At 43.7% G+C, this 19,205-nt stretch overlaps 1 protein-coding gene across 3 annotated transcripts in view; it reads left to right on the forward strand.

Annotated features, from left to right (window-relative positions):
• Nucleotides 1-19,205, forward strand: part of GSDME (gasdermin E) — a 28,458-nt gene that overhangs the window by 4,014 nt on the left and 5,239 nt on the right. For all 3 annotated transcript variants that reach the window (XM_083578726.1, XM_083578725.1, XM_083578727.1), the window contains 4 exons: nucleotides 5,171-5,410; nucleotides 6,224-6,416; nucleotides 9,572-9,743; nucleotides 11,939-12,059. In XM_083578726.1, the coding sequence (XP_083434852.1) occupies nucleotides 5,200-5,410; nucleotides 6,224-6,416; nucleotides 9,572-9,743; nucleotides 11,939-12,059 (697 nt within the window). In that variant the 5' untranslated portion in view covers nucleotides 5,171-5,199. The remainder of the gene's footprint in view (nucleotides 1-5,170; nucleotides 5,411-6,223; nucleotides 6,417-9,571; nucleotides 9,744-11,938; nucleotides 12,060-19,205) is intronic.

Genomic DNA, 19,205 nt, shown 5'->3' on the forward strand with positions numbered 1-19,205 from the left:
ACGAGGCCATCACACAAGGGTATTGCAACTTCAAAATAGTTATGTGAATTGTTCCTATGTTTGACTTGGAAGAACATATCCAGGGCCCTCCACTGCATTTTAAAATAAGGAGAATGCAAGGCATCCTGGGAACTGTAGTTTGTTATGGATGCTGCAAAGGGAGTAACTACAGTTCCCAGGATTAGGGGAAAAGCAATGTACTTTAAATGTGCATCGAATACACTTTTAATGTATGGAGTGGATCTGCCCACAGCTTACTTTGTTTGCATTTAAAAGATATAATTTTAACTCAAAAATGTGGGCACAACCTACTGATGACTAACCGCTTTCCATTATAATGGGGAATTTGGTACCCATATAATTCTCCCATTGAAATAAAAAATATTTGAGTTTAGTTGGTATGTGCTCTTGGAAGGGACTACAACTCCATAGTAGAGTGCAAAGGGTTTGAAATCCTGGCCTCTCCATTTAAAACCACCTGGCAGCTGGTGAAGTGAAGTACACTCTCCCTGAGACCTTGGTCTAGTGCAAGGCACAGGCAAACTTGGCCCTCCAGATGTTTTGGGACTACAACTCCCATCATCCCTAGCTAGCAGGACCAGTGGTCAAGGATGGTGGGAGCTGTAGTCCCAAAACATCTGGAGGGCCGAGTTTGCCTATGCCTGGCCTAGTGAATCAGAGTTGACAATACTAGGCCGAATGGACAAATATAGTCTTCCTTGCAGTAAGATTATGTGTCTTGTGTTTTTTTAAAGGTAGAATGTAATTTAAATTAGTAATTTTTGGGGGACGGACAGACATGTTTTTAAGTGAAAGTTGGAATTGACTTAGTGAAATGGTTTTTGGAGGCACTGCTTTACAGCAGCCACAATCTTATTTCCAGGGTCAAATTATTGGGTGATTGTCTTTTAGCAGTAGTGCTGTGGGGTACATCAAGGTACCATCGTGTACCCAGTGTTGATTAACATCTATATGAAGCTGTTGGGAGTGGTGGTGGACTGGATGAGGGCCAACAAACTTGACTCTGAATCCTGGCAAGATGGAGGCACTGTGTGTTGGTGATCCTCAAGTCCAGATAACTGGTCAGTTGCCTGCTTTGGATGGGGTCGTACTCACCCTGCAATAGCAGGTTTGTAGTCTGGGGTGCTCCTGTGTCCATCTTTGCTTCTAGAGACCCAGGGAACCTCAATGGTAAAAGGAGTGCCTTTTACCAGCTTCAATTGGTAAGACAGCTGCAGCCATTTCTGGACTGCATTCACTGTCCACTGTTGCCTGTGTGCTGCTAAACTCCAGGATTACTGCAATGTGCTCTGTGTGGGGCTCCTCCTGACGTTGGTTCGGAAATGGCAGCTACTGCAAACTACGGAAGTTCAGCTGCTCACTGGTCACTGCCTTAGTACGTCATTGCTGAAATAATTCCTCTGCTAGTTAGCAAGTAGACGAAGTTTAGGTTTTGGTGTATAAAGTCCTATACAGCTTGGGACCAGGATACAGGAAAGATTGTCGAAATTTGTCAGGTGCATTTTGCAATTGGCCATTGGCCACTTGCAACCAAGTGAAGATGCTCGGGTGCCAGGATGACGCCTAACATCACCATCTGGAGGTGCGTGCCTGGGGATCCTTGGATCTTGTCTGTTTTCACATACTAACAACACATCCTGTAGAATTCTATCTGTGATATTTTGTCTGCACGATCAGAACGAATTTCAGCAACCAAAAGATCATATTGAAAAATAGAACCTTCGAGCTGTCTGGCCCGCAAACAGCAACTAGACATTCCTTTTTGGCCACTTGTAACCCTGGTTTTAGGGACGCGGGTGGTGCTGTGGGTTATACCACAGAGCCTAGGACTTGCCGATCAGAAGGTCGCGGTTCAAATCCCCGCAATGGGGTGAGCTCCCGTTGCTCAGTCCCAGCTCCAGCCAACCTAGCAGTTTGAAAGCACATCAAAGTGCAAGTAGATAAATAGGTACCGCTCTGACGGGAAGGTAAACGGCGTTTCTGTGTGCTGCTCTGGTTCGCCAGAAGCGGCTTAGTCATGCTGGCCACATGACCCGGAAGCTGTACGCTGGCTCCCTCGGCCAATAAAGCGAGATGAGCGTCGCAACCCCAGAGTCGGCCACGACTGGACCTAATGGTCAGGGGTCCCTTTTTAACCCTGGTTTAAGGAGCCATTTGGTGCCTGGCTTACATATCAGCGTTTCTAACACTGCTCCCCCATTAATATACCCAACTGACCATTGTGAGCTACAGCTGAGGGCCTCGTGCTGACATTATTTATGTGTTTGCCATCCTGAGCAAGTGCATATAGATTGAAATAATGGTAGTAGTAGTAGTAGTAGTAGTAGTAGTAGTAGTCGTCATCGTCGTAAGGAATTTCCAGCCTTCCTTTAGCAAGTAGTTTAGTGTGTGTTAGAATGATATCTGGAAAGCCCAAATGATTGTTGAGGGTGGGGCAGACTTTCACTATAATTCCCACGCAGAAATATTCTAGTGCAGCAGCTTGGATATTCATTCCTGCACACAAGGGTTCCTCCACAAAACAGATGGTTGGCACTGCTAGCTTTGGCAGCGCTGATCAGACATTTGGGCGGGGGTGTATTTGGAATTGGTCTTCCGCCCGAAACAGATGATTAGAGCAGGGAGTGCCAACCATCTAGAGCAAAAAGCATTCTCCATTCCACAAGAGTCTTTAGCTGAGATGCCGAATGCCCTGCCCCACTTTATCACAGTCTAATGCAGGCCCTGTTCTAGAAAAACTATCCATCTGCTGGTCTGAATCTGTTTTGAATGAAGGTGATGGTGTTTACTCACATTATATTTTTTAAAATGATTTTAAAAATGTTTTAAAAATGATTAAATTTCAAAACTTGGCTTTAGGCAGTAGATCTTACATGCTACAGTTCAGAGAAGAACATTTGCTTCACGCTTCATTTAAATTCAGAGAAGTTAGGTGTTTTGATTTATGACAGTTAAATATTCTATCATGCTATTAATGTTTGGCAAATAGCATGCTTTTTAATAAATCTCATCTCTGTCGGAAGAACCCTGTCAGAAAGGAGCCTCCCCCCCCCATCCATTTGTTGTCAATGTGCTGCAGCTATTCAGTTCATTTCACAACAGTTACTTGCCTACCAAAATAGAGATAAAAATTAATAGCTTGCCCATTGCTACATGCATGAATTTTGGTGGGGGGGAATCTTTAATTTCCAGTTTTAGAAAACACTGGTTGTAAATAGCTAGTTGTTCTGAGGATTACCAAACTTTTCTTAAAAGAAGAAACCCTTAAAAGGGATGGGGCAGGAAATACTTTGACTTTTTTTTAAAAAAATCACTTTTATGTAACCTCAAAGGAATATATAGAAAAATCACGGCCAGAGTCTGAGAGAGAGCCTTTCATTTTATGTTCTTCTTTAGGAATTCTAGCTGACCAGTGCAGGAACAAAAAAAATTTTTGCCTGAACTCTGACTGTGGGAGTGTCTATATACAGTGGTACCTCGGGTTAAGAACTTAATTCGTTCTGGATGTCTGTATAACCTGAGATACCACTGTAATCTGTACAGGTAAACTGTACCTTTTTTGTAATCTCCTCTTTATCCTTCTTATAAGTACCGTGGTACCTCAGGTTACATACGCTTCAGGTTACATACGCTTCAGGTTACAGACTCCGCTAACCCAGAAATAGTACCTCTGGTTAAGAACTTTGCTTCAGGGTGAGAACAGAAATCGTGCTCCGGCGGTGCGGCAGCAGCGGGAGGCCCCATTAGCTAAAGTGGTGCTTCAGGTTAAGAACAGTTTCAGGTTAAGAATGGACCTCCAGAACAAATTAAGTTCTTAGCCTGAGGTACCACTGTATCTACAGGGAAACTCCCAAGCACTTTATATCTGAGTCAGCCCTGATGTCTTTCTAGTATAAGAAAGAACAAGGGATAATTGGATGACATTTCTACTTCACTTCTGGCACTCTGAAGAACTCTTTTTAGCTGAAAACTATCTCTTAATATTTTTGCTTAGAATCGAATCTAGATCACAAGTCTGTCAAGGAGGTCTGGCACTTGCATCTGACACTTTTTGTGTTACAAAGACACATGTCGTGTCTTCAGCAAAGTGAGTTGTTTGCCACACTAGTTAAAACTAATTAGTTCCATTTTTAAGGATTACCGTATATGTTGCCTGTTCTAATACATGCTGCCTTGTGGCTTGCTTGGTTCAGTATTTAGTCACATGTTCCAGTCACATTGTGGCTGTATAAAAACGGCAGATTCATCAATGAAACTCAAAGTTGTGCACATAAATTATAACTGGCAGTTACATTAATATAAGTTGTTTACATATTGGATAAAACAAATTTCAAACTACTTTACAGAACTGTATTCGGAAATGCTTTACAGATGTTGGTGGTTTGGGGCTCTGTTCTTTCCACTGAATGTTCCAAAATCTTTCCCTCATAGAATTGTAGAGTTGGAAGGGACCACAAGGATCATCTAGTTCAACCCCCTGCAATGCTGGAATCTTTTGCCCAACATGGGGCTCAAACCCACAAGCCTGAGATTAGGAGTCACGGCTTGCATGATATACACTCTGTCCTTGCAGCAATCATTCTTCTTGCTGCATTTAAGGACTGAAACTTGCATGGAAGTTTGTACTTGATAGTGGCACCCAAGCATACACACCCTATCAGATATAAAGGGTGCTTATGTATGAAATCAACACTTTCTCTAAAATAGGTTTAAGCAGAGGCTCCTTTCCCAGTCATCAAGGACATGTATTTTGGAATGTGCACATATTGTTGTTTGTTTATTGTGACCATTTATAGTCTGCTGTTTATTCAAAGGTCCCAGTGTGGAACATACATAAATATTTAAAACCAGAAATTAACAATTAACAATATAAAGCCTTGCAAAATACAACGTCAGTACAATTCACAATATTATTTATTTGTTGGTTAAATTTGTATCCCACCCTTGCTCCCAACAGAACCCAAGGTAACACCTGTAGTGTAAACTTTGATACTGGCAGTGGAGGTAGAAAACATCACCTAGGCAAGCAACTTTTTTCCTTTCTCATATATTGCAGTATACCTGCACTGTTGCAATTAAAATTTCCCCAGGAAATCACCTATCCATGCCTGCAGCCATCTCAATTCATGTCTTGATTTTACCCTTTCAGGTATTTAAGAAAGTGAAAACAAAACCAGGATGTTTGCAAAAGCAACGAAGAATTTTGTGAGAGAAATTGACTGTGGAGGAGACTTGATCCCCGTATCTCAGCTCAATAACTTGGACAAATTACAGTTCCTGAACTTAGTGACAAAGAAGAGGAAAACCTGGTGCTGGCAGAAACCCAAGTATCATCTCTTATCAGTCACATTGAATGATGTGCTTGCTAAAGATGAACCCATAAAACCAGGTAAAATTAGTTACACGTTGCCACAGGAGATAAGGAAGTATAAAGTCCAAGCTGTTAATGAAAAAGTATTTCAAATCAGACTGCAGAAGATTTGCCCGCTTTAATTTTTGAAAACTTTTAAATATTCAGTTTCATAAAGGCAGATGTTGCCATGTTAATGCATTTTAACATGTCCTTTTAAAGTATATATAAGATACTAATAATTTTTCCAATGCAAACACAAGTGGAATTTTATTGCACTGATGTTCTTAAGTGGCTATCAGGCTTTTCTGTATTTCAGATACACATCCTCAAGTTGGTAACTTTCAGAGGAGTAAGTCTGTTTCAGAAGAAAAACCCACAGCATTTTTATATGTATTTGTTTATTGATAAAAATATGTATATACCACTAACTTTATAGAAAACATGTACAGCAAATATAAAACCCACAGGAAACACAAGAAAAATGGGAAAGCAAAAAAATTACAAGGAAATGGCCAATCACATAATATTCATCCAGTTGAAAAGTCCTGTTGACACACACTCACAAATAATACTAAGTATAATACTGATGGGACTTCGCTCCCAATGTTTCCATATATTAAATAACATTGGGGATAGCAGAGCCTTGTGACGCCTCGCAGACATGTAAGATTTATTGTGGTGCAAATTTCTGTGAGCTATAGTCCACTTCATCATTAGTTGCAGTCAGGATGAAGCAACTTTAGCAGAACATAGAATCGTAGAATTAAAGCATTCTATGGTTTCTGCTTGTGTTTCCAACCTAATGTTTTGATGGCTAAGCTACTTCTATGTTTTTGCTTGTTTTCCAAGTGGTTGTGGAGTCTGATTTTGTGAAGTACGAGGGGAAGTTTGAAGACTATGTCAAAGGAAACATTGAAACTTCATTTGGAACGATTAATCTAGGAGCTGGAGGAAGAGGTGTTGTGGAAAGCCAGTCGTCATTTGGAAATCTGAAAAAGCAAGAAGCTGACTTACAGAAGCTTATGAAGGATGTCAAGGGAAAGTAGGTATTCAGCTTCAAAGCTGGTATCCTTGTGAAGTTTTTTTTTATAAAAAATGCACTTAATATTAAGGCAGTGTAGTTGAAGGTGCAATATTTCCACAGTACTTTCCAAAATTGTGAATATTTTTTTATATAATAAGTATGTATTTGTTATGAAACAATCTGAATTAACTGACTTTGCAATATGTTTTGCCATTTTGCTCTGATGGAAGCTCTCAAGGTAAGCTATTTTTTTTTGAAATGTCCGTAACTTCTAAGGGGTAATTATTATTATTTCAGGACACTTTTAATGTGTGATGTTCTGTTGTGTTGTTGTTGGGTTTCTGTACATCAGAGATTTCCAAAATTCTTGTTGTGACATTAGAGTGTTAGCTTCAATGTGTAGGTGCATTGCACGAATGCTCTCCGCACTCCTCCTCCCGGGGCTGGGAAGGGGTTAGTTTAACCTCCAGTTTGCTAGTAAAACTGACTATGTCGCGAAATGATGCATGTCTAAAATGTGTGACACCAACATGGAAAGTTTGGAAAGCTCTGCTGTATATTATGTTGGAAGTTGTGCAGAGTGGCTGAGGCAACGCAGTCAGATGGGTGGGATACAAAAAATAATAATTTTATTAGCTGAGTTAGTCTGTTATGGCAAAGGCAACAAAGGGTCTTCTAGCACATAAAACCTTAAAAACCCAAAAACCTTATGCCATCATAATTAAGGTAGCATGGTCGTTGGTGCCTTTACTGATCTTTCCATAATTGCAGTGAGCTAAGTAACCACCCAACTGGGTGCGGCTTTTAAATGGTTTTTAATTGAGGAAGATACAGAACAAGGTACTGCCACAACCTCGAAAGCTGTTGAGCCAAACTGAAGCTTTATAGTACAGATCGTGCTTTGTAAGCATGCCTGAAATTAATCCACTGGAAAGCTGCATTTTGAATTGGATTAATAGACGAACTAACATGGGGCTCTGCTTGGTGGAATGTGACAGAGGATTAGATTAGTGTGTGCTGGTCTAGTTAGCTCCCTTCCAAGGGGATAAAACTTGGCTTTCTATAATTGCAGACGGTGTTTTGGGTAGAGGGAATGAGGTGGTGGTTTATTGCTCCAGCACGCTGAGGAGAGACAAGAAACAGGATCCAGAGTTCAAACCCCTTTGCAATTTCATAACTACTGTATTTTTCGCTCTATAGGACGCACCGGACCACAAGACACACCTAGTTTTTAGAGGGGGGGAATCATCCCCCCCCAGCCCCAAAGAGCGGCGGACAGGCTGCGCGCAGCCTGTCCGCTTCTTCCAGAGCTTCTCGGGGCTGCAGGGGAAGCCTGGGTTTCCCCCCCAGCTCCAAAGAGCAAAGAAGCCAAGACAGCGAGTGGGATCCATCCCACTGGGTGTCTTGGCTTCTGCCATAGCCATGCAACCTCTCCAGCCAGGAGCTAAACCTCTCCAGCGCGGCTAAAGAAGCGTGGCTAAAGAAGACAAGGCAGCAAGCGCAATCCATCTGGCTTGCTGCCTTGGCTTCCTCTTTAGCCTTGTGCAGCCTCTCCAGCCAGGCAATTCCCCCACCTCCCGCAAAAGCCCATAGGAGCCACGCACCCTTTAAGGACTGGCTGCGTCAGTCCCTTCTCCCTCCTGGGGAGAAGCCCGCAAGAGCTGCGCAAAGCTTGTGTGCGGCTCTTGGGGGCTTTTCCTGCCTGCCTCCCCCCTGCATTCTCTCCATAGGACGCACAGAATTTCCCCCTTAGTTTTTAAGATGGAAAAAGTGTGTCCTATGGAGCAAAAAATACGGTATATACTATGGTTTTTTCCCCCACCAAAACAATAATTCTTCCCACCCCCCCACCCCCACTTCCTTTGTGTATACTTGTGCTACTCCTGATCAACATCTGTAGAAACCTACTGCTTCCTATGGAATTGAATAGCCGTAGAATGAATTATCCTTGGTGTTGACTAATCATATAGACTTATTTACTGATGTATGTCAGTTAGGTGAAGAGGGGATAGGTAGAGTGCATACTATAGATTATAAATAGTATTTGTACAACCTTTAAGAAGAGAGACAACACCAACATGTTTGGAATCTTATGCAGAGAATGCGTGTTTGGAATCGCACAGGGCAGGGCAGTAGGTAGCAACAACAACGAAAAAGGGGGTAGTGAAAGGACCGAGTACTAGGTCCTGCTTCTCACCTGTGTACACAAACCTTCTGCTTCAAATACAACCTCCTTAAGTGGCTTTTCCTTGGAGGACTATCTGGGATTTGTTACAAATGTTTGCATGTAACATCTAGTTCAGGTATTGAGTCTCCTTGAAACAGAGGAAGGAGCAAGAACTTTTGCACTTAACTGTGCAAAAGAATGAATATATCCTTAGTTGCTATCCTCTTAGATTTACCTGTTAATTGATATTAGGATGCATTTTCTAGACACTGTAATAGCTAGCTTGTAAAAGCTTGCTGTAATTGATGTTATTAGCTTAACAGTGTGCCATTAACAGGTTTCTTTGACTCTAATGAATCCTGCTCTCTGGAGATTATTAAGGAAGTCTACAATCTTCTTTGGGGAAATATTTTTTTCCATTCTCTTGGCACATTGGGACATGATTACCTATTAATACCATTAGATTTTTGAAAGGATTGCCTGCTCCCATACAAACCAGCCTTGTTGAGACTTTCATCGGAGGTTCTTATTGTGAATGCCCCTGCTTGCTCACATGACGTGGCTGGCTGCCAGGCATAAGGTGATGCCCCAGCTATGGAACTGCATCCTCAGATTGATTTACCAGACACTGACAAACTAGCAAGGAACATCTGCTTGCAAAACTCTTGTTTGTGCCTCTCTGGTTTGCAATTTGCCACCAAAGAATGAACACTTTTATCAGCCTCTTACAGATCAGTGCTCTGCACGTAGTTCATGGGTTGTCAACCTGGTCCCTACAGACCACTAGTGGGCGTTTCAGGATTCTAGGTGGGTGGTAGGGAATTCTACAACACAAGCTGAATCATCCTTCCATTGAGCACTGATAGGCGGTAAGTAGATTTTTACCATCAAGAAAGATGCATTAGTGGGCGGTAGGTATAAAAAGGTTGACTACCCCTGATGTAGTTAATAAAGATATTTTTTTTCCTGGGTAGCAATTTTTGTCTGTTTCATACTCCTTCTTCAGGGCTGTTAATCTGCACAATACATTGCTGCAACAAATGCTTGAAAGAAAGCATGAAGTTCTTTGTATCCTGACAAAAAGAATAGTAACAACCCAGAAATGTTTAATATCTGAACATATTCAGACAGAAGAAAAAATGGCTAGTATGGTGGGGATAAAGACAAAAGTTATCAAGGTAAGAACTGGGGGAAAAATTGAATGCAGTTCATTATAGATACGTACTGTTGAATTGCACCTCGCACACATTTAACTTGAGTGATTTCAGCTTTACGTACTTGGCGGCTAGCCAGCTGAAATCGTACAAATTAAATGCACGCCGGGCAGAGAGCTGAAGAACTCTCAGAATGGCTTGCCAGGCTTTGGGAAGCTCTTGTGTGGTCTCTGGGAGGCTGTCACGAGATCTCAGACAGCCCTGCAAGATCTGGCGAAAACCTCCCCAGAGCCCAGTAAGCAAGGCGGAAAGCACCTTGCGTGGGGCAAGATCTGCTTGGCGCACCAACTTCAAAAAGGTAGGGATGCTTGCACGGGATACATTCCAGGGTTGTTTTGACTATACACAATTTTGGCTTTATGCACAATCCCCGGAACATAACCCCTGCATAAGTTGCAGTTTGACTGTGTTTTCCTAAAGTAAACTGTGACATGTTCCATTTAGCGTCTTAAGATTATCTGTGCTGTTATAGGCCCCTGTAGCTTTCCTGCTTCTGAACAGTTCTTCACAAGTATGCAGTGATTCCACATGCCGAGGTGCAGCTCTGTGGGACATTCTCCTACGGAAGCTCAGTTGCAAGGAAAGCTTTGCAATAATACATTCCTTTAATTTCCTCGTTTCATTTCGGCACATACTGGGGAAGCTCCTTATGGATTGCCCCCTAAGTCTAATCAGGGGTGAGGACATCTTTGGCCCTCCAGATTCTTTTGGACCACTACCCCCCACCATCTGTAACCTTGGGCTGGGGGAGCTGGAGCCCCAACAACATCCAAGGAAGCCACAGGTTCCACATCCCTGGTCTGCTTACTAAAAATTACATGGCTTCATAGAACTAAAGTTCTGTATACATGTTTGTGCCTGCCCAACCCCCCAGCCCCACGACTTTCTGCTGGCAGGTGTTTAAGAATATTGGTGCCTATGAAAAGAAAAAATCATTTCCCTATGGCAGGATTACCCTGGAGCAGTGCTAGCTGGGGTGCCTTTGGGCAAGATACCTCGAACAGGCTCCGCTCTCTGCACCCATCTCCACCTTGCCACTGCCCATTTGCTTGCCCTCTCCTTCTGGGTGCAATCTGCATGACCACCCAGAGGGAGAGTGCAAAGCAAGTGGAGAACATTGCTTTATTCTCGCCCTGCTTGGGGAAGGGAGGCAGCCAAAGAAAGGAAGAGGAGCAGCAGGGACACGAAGCTCAGGAAGTCAGTAGCTGGTCTCTTACAAAGCTTTGAACCCAGGTGCCCAGTGATGCTGGCCTCTGCCCTTGAATCTGCTCCAGATTAAGATTTTGAGACTGCTCCTTTAAAAGAGTGAACCCTGAGCGATCTGAGGGACATTTGTCAGGATGCTTTTCCTAAATGTGTATTTAAGACACTGCAAAAATGGCGCACCATCTTTTCAATGTGGAAATATTCCTATCCAGGTTGGAAGCTATATATTAGCATAGAGGTGCTTTGCCAAACCTATATCACAAACTCAGGCTAACAATATACAACACTTGCATTGGACTGAAGTCCTATTAAGTCTACTGCTCCGGTCAGCAGTGTAGAAGCTCACAAGCAGTGTTACAGAGATGGTCCCACATGGCTGTGTCTCTGGTACCCTGGTAAGCAGAAAGTTATATACTGCCTCTATTGCTGGACGATCAATATATAGCCATGGAGGATCATTCTTATGGTAGACCTGTGGCCAATTCCAATAATGGTTTAAAAACCAATTTAAGCTTTTTTGGGCACAGCCAACTAGCAGAGGTTGGTATATTAGGACAAACGGGGCACTGTCCTGCCAAACTCAGCTTGCCCTCTGACATTCCTCATCTGTCTACCCTCTTTCTTCTGCACCAGGCAGAGCTCTGCCTGTCCTTCACGCTGGTTTCACCTAAGGCTTCTCTAATGGGCACCAGCAACTACTTGTGGCCAACCTTGTGGAAACAAATTCTGTAACATCTGCACCCTGTGAAAAATAACACATTTTCGTTTTCTGTTTCATCAACTTGTGTAACTGGCTTAGAAAGGATGGAGAGAGCCTTTTTGTGGTTGTTGTTTTTTTGTAGTGCTGCATAACTAAGTATGTTGTTTATCTTGACGTTCATTTTGTCTGCAAGTTATTACTGGCACTGAATTAAGCCAGTGTAAATTAAAGAGCGGATTAATATCTCCCTCAGGTATCAGTGAGTGAAAATGGGAATGTGATAAAGGATTCTAATGTGATCTTGGAGATCCCTGCTCCCACAGCTATTGCTTATGGTGTAATAGAACTTTATGTAAAGCGTGACGGACAATTTGGTAAGTAATATGTTCATCTTCTTCCCTTGAGCAGCATTACCAAGCTCTGTAGCCTGATGAGCGATGCATTTTTGCTAGGATTAGGACATGATACAGTCAATCAAGTTGTTCACTGTCCGATAACTTTTGAATAGAGTTAGAGGGGAGAAACAATACAAGGATTTGGAAGTGTACACAGATGCTTAAAGCCATTCTTGCCTTTGCTGAATTTGGAAATGCACTTTTACATTTAAGAGGGACTCTGTCCACAGTGTGTTGTCTTGGGTGTATTACAAAAGAGTCTTTCTGTTATTGTAAATGAGCAAACGTATTAGTGACACAAGAGTCTTACTCCCCAACAGATCCATCTGTCAGAGTCGGTCTTGTTCTTTTGCTAACTCATTCAGCTGCTATAATCCATTGTTGCTCATACACCATCTGCTTTTACAGTAGAGTTTCTCCTAGCCTTCTTTTCAATCATTCCCCTCCTGCTGAACCTCTATAGTACTTCATAAGCACCCTGCAGGGTTTTGTGTATTTTTTGGTGGAAGTTTCAGCGATTTATGGATGTTCAACACAAAAATGGAAGCAGAGAAAACTTTTTCCACTCTCTTCACTGCCTCTGCCTCCCAAACCTCCCACGGGACTCAAAGCATCAGGCAGGAAACAGTTAAAGGAGTTCTTGAAAGGGAAATTCACACCTTCGCAGTTGACATCATCCAGTGAGGGTTGCCTTGTGTGACCTGCAAAGGATGATCTGACTAGTGCAGGGGAACCAATTTGTCAAATGGGTAGGACCACCCGCCTGTCAATCAACTGACATCATAATGGTCAGGGGTAGCCCAAGACATTTGGGTATCTGAGGTGGACCCCAGAATGGCTCTCTCCCTATCAGGGAAGATCTACATCAGGAACAACGGGAAGAGAAGGAAGATCAACCCTGCCACCTTGCCCCATGGGCTGGCTCTCATAATAGTGTCAGGTGGTTTGGCACTTTGACGTTCCAAAGTCAGGACTTCGAAGCACCTTGCATGCACCAAGGTATGGCTATAATGAAGGTCTTTCCCTTAATTTTAGCTGCTGCTGTGCTGATACAAGGAAGGAAAAAGCTATTTTAGCATCACTTTACTGCTTGTGAAGGTGCTTTGAAGCCCCAACTTGAGGACTTCACAGCACATTCAAACTGAGCAGGATTCAGGACGGTGGTTGCATTGAAACCACTGCTTGAAACAAAGGGGAGAACTTCATTTTAGCAGAGGTTTCTATCCTACTTAACACTGGGTTCACCTGAACCATGCAGGATTGACCTCCCTGGCCAATTCTGCTTTGTACAATGCTTTAGTAGCTCCCAACAATCAAGTGGTGGTTGGGCACTTCAGAAGCTGCCCAAGGGGGCTTTGTAGGTGTAGGGTGGGTGAGTAGGTGTGGCTTGCCCAAAATGGCTTTGTGGGCAGGCAAAGTTTGGCCTGTGGGCAAGACGTTCCCCATCCCTGAAGTAGTGAGAGGAATCAAAGGTTTCCTCATTATGCTCCTCCAGAGTTGGTGACCTGCAGTGCCTCAGACTTATATGTGTCCATGTCAGAATTGATGTTTGAAGGACCTGATGCCTGAATTGACCCTTGCCTGCTGGGTATCTAGTTTGCAGTGATTTCAGACAGAATTTCTTTTCTACCATTTATGATCCTCTTCCACTTGCTCATCCTCCTCAGCAATGCAAGAGTATCATATAGGCTTGCCTGGAACTCATTTGACATTGGCAAAAGGCCAGTGAAAAGATCCATCTGAGGAGCAGGTTAAATGCAAAGCCTTCAAGCACCTCATTTGTTTGCAATGTTCATGGGTGGTAGCATACGAGGTTTTTTGGCTGATATAAGAGAACGGGGCAGATATTATTGTTGCTGCGGTTGTTAAGATATTCTGGTTCATCTCCACATATCAATTTTAACACTATGGATATAATTTGATAGAGTTCTTGTGTGTACGCACAGATCTTAAGATGACAACTAAGCATGAACATTAATGATAAAATATTAACATTTCCAGCCTCTATATCTTCTCCCTATTGGAATGGTTTGCTTGATCGAGATAACAAGTGCAACACCCTTGGGTTTATTAACTTCTGTCCTCTTCGTTGCTGCCGTGCCCTTTTTGGTATTTGGTGATCTTATCTCTCAGGCGTCATATAAGATGGATGTCTCCACTATCTCAGTTTATGTATAGGGAAAGTTTTTAATGTTTTATTATGTTTTTATGTGGAGTCTGCCGCAGAACAAGAGTCCACAGCCCTACCTCATGGGGGGATGTCTAGTGAACGAAGTGTGTCATCAAGCAAACCATATTTCCTCTAATACCCAGTTAGTCACTCCTCCCGCAGGAGCTAGTGAAATAAGTATGTCAGCATGGGAACGTAGATGCTGCAAGGCAAACTGTTTCCACTATTCAGGGAGAATACGCTATAGCAGAAGGGCGTTCCTGGTCTCTTTCCTTGGTGCCCAGCAACTTGAGCAAAGAATAACTCCCTTCAAATTGGGCCCATAAAAGTTTTATTGACTTGTGTAGTAAAGTTTTATGGCAGCAAATCGCAAGGGATTATTGCATGCATGATGATCGATCAGCTTTCCATACAGTGGTACCTCGGGTTAAATACTTAATTCATTCCAGAGGTCCGTTCTTAACCTGAAACTGTTCTTAACCTGAAGACCACTTTACCTAATGGGGCCTCCCGCTGCCGCTGCGCTGCTGCCATGCAATTTCTGTTCTCATCCTGAAGCAAATTTCTTAGCCCGAGGTACTATTTCTGGGTTAGCGGAGTGTGTAACCTGAAGCGTATGTAACCCGAGGTACCACTGTATTCTGTTTCTTCCCGTTGAATTGCAAAAAGCACCAAGTCTAGAGTTCTGAATTAGCACCATCTGTACCCTTGGTATATCATCTCCTTTATACTGTTGCAATGCTCTTGGAATACTTCTTCTGTTTGCTATATTCACCGTATTTTTTGCACCATAGGACACACTTTTTCCCTCCTAAAAAGCAAGGGAAAATGTGTGTGCGTCCTATGGAGCGAATGCAGGGGGGAGGCAGGCGGGGAAAGCCTCCAAGAGCTGCATACAAGCTCCGTGCGCTCTTGCGGGCTTTTCCACAGGAGGGAGAAGGGACTGACTGGCCACATCAGTCCCTTCTCCCACCTCCCAGAAAAGCCAGGAGAAGCTGCAACCTCTTTAAAGGGGTTGCACGGCTTCTGCGGGCTTTTGCGAGAGGTGAGGGAATCCCCCCACCTCCCAGGAAAGCCAGGAGAAGCCGCGATCTCTTTAAAGGGGTTGCGCGGCTTCTGCGGGCTTTTGCGAGAGGTGAGGGAATTCCCCCACCTCCCAGAAAAGCCAGGAGAAGCCGTGATCTCTTTAAAGGGGTTGCGCAGCTTCTGCGGGCTTTTGCGAGAGGTGAGGGAATTCCCCCACCTCCCAGAAAAGCCAGGAGAAGCCGTGATCTCTTTAAAGGGGTTGCGCAGCTTCTGCGGGCTTTTGCGGGAGGTGGGGGAATTCCCCCACCTCCCAGAAAAGCCAGGAGAAGCCGCGATCTCTTTAAAGGGGTTGTGCAGCTTCTGCGGGCTTTCCTGGGAGGTGGGGGGATCTCCCCACCTCCCAGTAAAGCCAGGAAAGCCCTGCACAGCGTCTCCCGGCAAGGAGAGGCTGCACGGGGCTAAAGGGGAAGCCAAAACAGCGAGCAGGATCCATCCTGCTTGCTGCCTTGGCTTGTGCCATAGCTTCGCGCAACCCCTCCGGCAGGGAGAGGTTGTGCGCAGCCTGTACGCTGCTCTTTGGGGCTGAGGGAGAAAAAAGGGTTTTTTTCTTGATTTCCCCCCCTAAAAACTGGGTGCGCCCTATGGTCCGGTGCGCCCTATGGTGCGAAAAATATGGTAAGTTAGTTTGCCTCTCTGTAGCCCTGCCCATTAAGATGTCCTCCAAATGGCCAGAATGTGTATGAACACAGTCTCGGCTCACATACAGTCCCCATCTCAGATTCTTGCTCACTTTGCATCCACAGTGAGCCTCTGGTTGCAAATTGATATATCGAAGTGGGGTAGAAGTAAATCCTTGCCACATAATTTCAGGGTAGCTCATATCTGCTCACAAGGGGGTGCTTTGCTTTATGCTTCTGTGTTTTCCTTAATTTCCAATGCTTTCTGGGAATGCATCTGGTAGTATTGGTAGCACATGTGGCTCTTGAGTGCTTTATAACTCTTAACAAACCACAGCCCATATTGCTTTGTGGCTTTGCCAGCATGGAATACACAGTGCCTTTTTGCCAGCTAGAATTAGGGAATTGTAATCATGCAAATAGGCTTTAGGAAGAGTGGGAAGGGGAGTGCTCTAACAGCCACTGATATCACATACAGTGGTACCTCGGGTTACATATGCTTCAGGTTACATATGCTTCAGGTTACAGACTCTGCTAACCAAGAAATGGTGCTTCAGGTTAAGAACTTTGCTTCAGGTTGAGAACAGAAATTGTGCTCTGGCGGCGCGGCAGCAGCGGGAGGCCCCATTAGCTAAAGTGGTGATTCAGGTTAAGAACAGTTTCAGGTTAAGTACGGACCTCTGGAACGAATTAAGTACTTAACCTGAGGTACCACTGTAGCTGTGAAGCTTGGACAGTTGACCAGCTATGATGTGGTTTGTCCACATTAATATTTGGGGGGAGGTCCTTTGGCTGTATGTACAGTATACATTTAAAGCACATTTCGTTGTCGTCCCTAAAAAAAAGAATATTGGGAACTGTGGTTTGTTAAAGGTCCTGGGAACTGTAGCTCTGTGAGAGGTAAATTGCAGTTCCCAGAATTCTTGGGTAGGCAATAAGTTTTAAATTTGCTTTTCGTATGGTGCATATCTGGATCACAGGTCCAGATGCCAGTTACTCCTGGCTGCTTCCTGTCTGGCTTATGAAGATATCTTTTCCTCCTGCCTGATCCTGGAGTTCAGAAGGATAACGCAGGCTTCCAGACAGACTTACTCACTTGGGACATTATTAGATAAGATTGCCCTGGGAACAGAAGTTAATTCAATAGCGTTACCAATATCTCTTCTTTCCAATGTTCGCAGCCAGCTCTTATTAGCTTTAACAGAGGCACGAGGAGCGCCATGGCGGAGTCTCATTACTCTTGGGAATAGCTTTAATTTGTATTGCTCTCTCTGTCCCCCCCCCCATCTTGCCGTGTTGCTTGCCTGGGTCTCAAAGGGTTTTTAATATGCCAACAGCTCCACAAACAATTGCTTCCTTCATCTCATTCTCCAGCGCAGAGGTTTGCGTGGCCGCGGCCTTTTTATCTTTGATGGAAATGCTTCTTTCCTGGTGCTCTGTTTGTATTTCCCTTTTTATACACGTCCTCAATTCAGCGAGAAGGGATATGGATGTGGAACAGTTATATTTAAATTCCGAACATGGGCTGTGAAGTTGACAGTTAGCGTTGCTCCTCCCGTCTCACGTTTATCCTTAAGTCTGCTGTTCTCTTCATGCAGATTGCATTACGGTTTTGCAAGAGTGCTGGGGAAAGTGAAATCTCTTCCATTTTCTCATAGATCCATTTCTCAAAACATCCATGTTGTTAACTCTGGCTCTGATGAGAATTTGTTTTCTACGCAATTGACATAGAATCAGTTACCTAGATGAATGATGGACTCTCCCTCACTAGGGGTCTTTAAACAGAGCCAGTGGAAAGCTATCATCTGTCGAGGGATCTTCTAGCTCTTGCGTTTTTTCAGAGGAAGGAGTTGAACTAGAGCAGTGATGGCCAAACTTGGCCCTCCAGCTGTTTTGGGACTACAATTCCCATCATCCCTGACCACTGGTCCTGTTAGCTAGGGATGATGGGAGTTGTAGTCCGAAAACAACTGGAGGGCCAAGTTTGGCCATCACTGAAGTAGAGGGCCTCCAAAAACCACTCCCACTCTTTTAGAAAGTTCCCATCCACACTACAAATTAAAAGAGCATGGCTTCCACCCCCAGCCCCCAGAGAATCCTCGAAACCATAGTTTGTTGAGGGTGCTGGGGCAAACTACAGGAATCTTTGGAAGAGGCAATGAGCTTTAAATGTATGGTGCAGCTGCATCCAGAAACAAAGCATATAATATTATTGTAGTCTTTCCTTCTGCAAAATGAGAGTGCTGCAATCTGACTGCCATATGTATTTTCTAAAAGCTTATAAAGCATAGAGTGAATTGGTTGTGATACTCAAAAGCGCTCGCCCTCTCTCTCTCTCTCTCTCTCTCTCTCTCTCTCTCTTTCAAACAAGATCACACCTTGAATAGAAAGGGGCGGGTTGTTTAGCTGCTGCCTCTTCAAGATTCCATAAGAGTTCTCTGAAAAGTCAGGAAAAGCTTCCTTGACTCAAAGTCCTTTCCTGGCTGGGCTGTATGTGCGGCCTGATGTCCACTAGGGGGAGTGGTGGAGCCAGATCCAAATCTAACCAGTTCCATCCTTTGTCAAAAGCAAATCTGCACATATTTCTGTGTGGGCCATGCAGAGCAAACTTAACCCAAAGGTGTGTAGTCAAGTAGCCCATCCTATGGGAACGGTACTTAATGATAGCAAGCCACACAATATTTAGGTTTTCATTCCACTGTCTTTCTGTACAGATGGGACAAAGAGGGAGTATGAATCCTGAATCGCTAGGACTTAAGTTCCTTTGGGTGACAGCAGAAAAACCGTTAATGGTATTCATCCTAGTAGTTTGCTTCTATTAGCAAATGTGTATTTTGATGAACGGACAGGCGAGTAAATGGACAGTTAGATACAATCTCTTTCACATAACTGTGGGTCTCGTGGTGTGATGTGTTATTTACCGTAACATGACAGGGGGGAAATGTTTCTCATGGCAACCTTCACTAGTTAAAAAAATTTAAACATGGTACTTGGATCCAATTCTCATTTATATATTTGAGGAGCTGTAAACTAAACATACCATGTTTTAGCAAACTTGCTAATTAGCTACGATTGTGTAGCCCTCCTTCCCAACCAGTTAAAGACTTGCTGGGCAGTAATTTAGCAGTTTTCTTTTTCTCTCTAAAAGTTCAGGTGCACAGGAAGAAAAGTTTAATGTGTGTGTGTGTTTGGCAGGCTAACATGTAATCAAAAGGCATCTGCTGGGTAGTTTTTTGTTGCTGTGTTTCCAAA

The sequence above is a fragment of the Podarcis filfolensis genome (genome assembly GCF_964270895.1).
Source record: "Podarcis filfolensis genome assembly, chromosome: 12".
Classification (NCBI taxonomy): Eukaryota; Metazoa; Chordata; class Lepidosauria; order Squamata; family Lacertidae; genus Podarcis; species Podarcis filfolensis.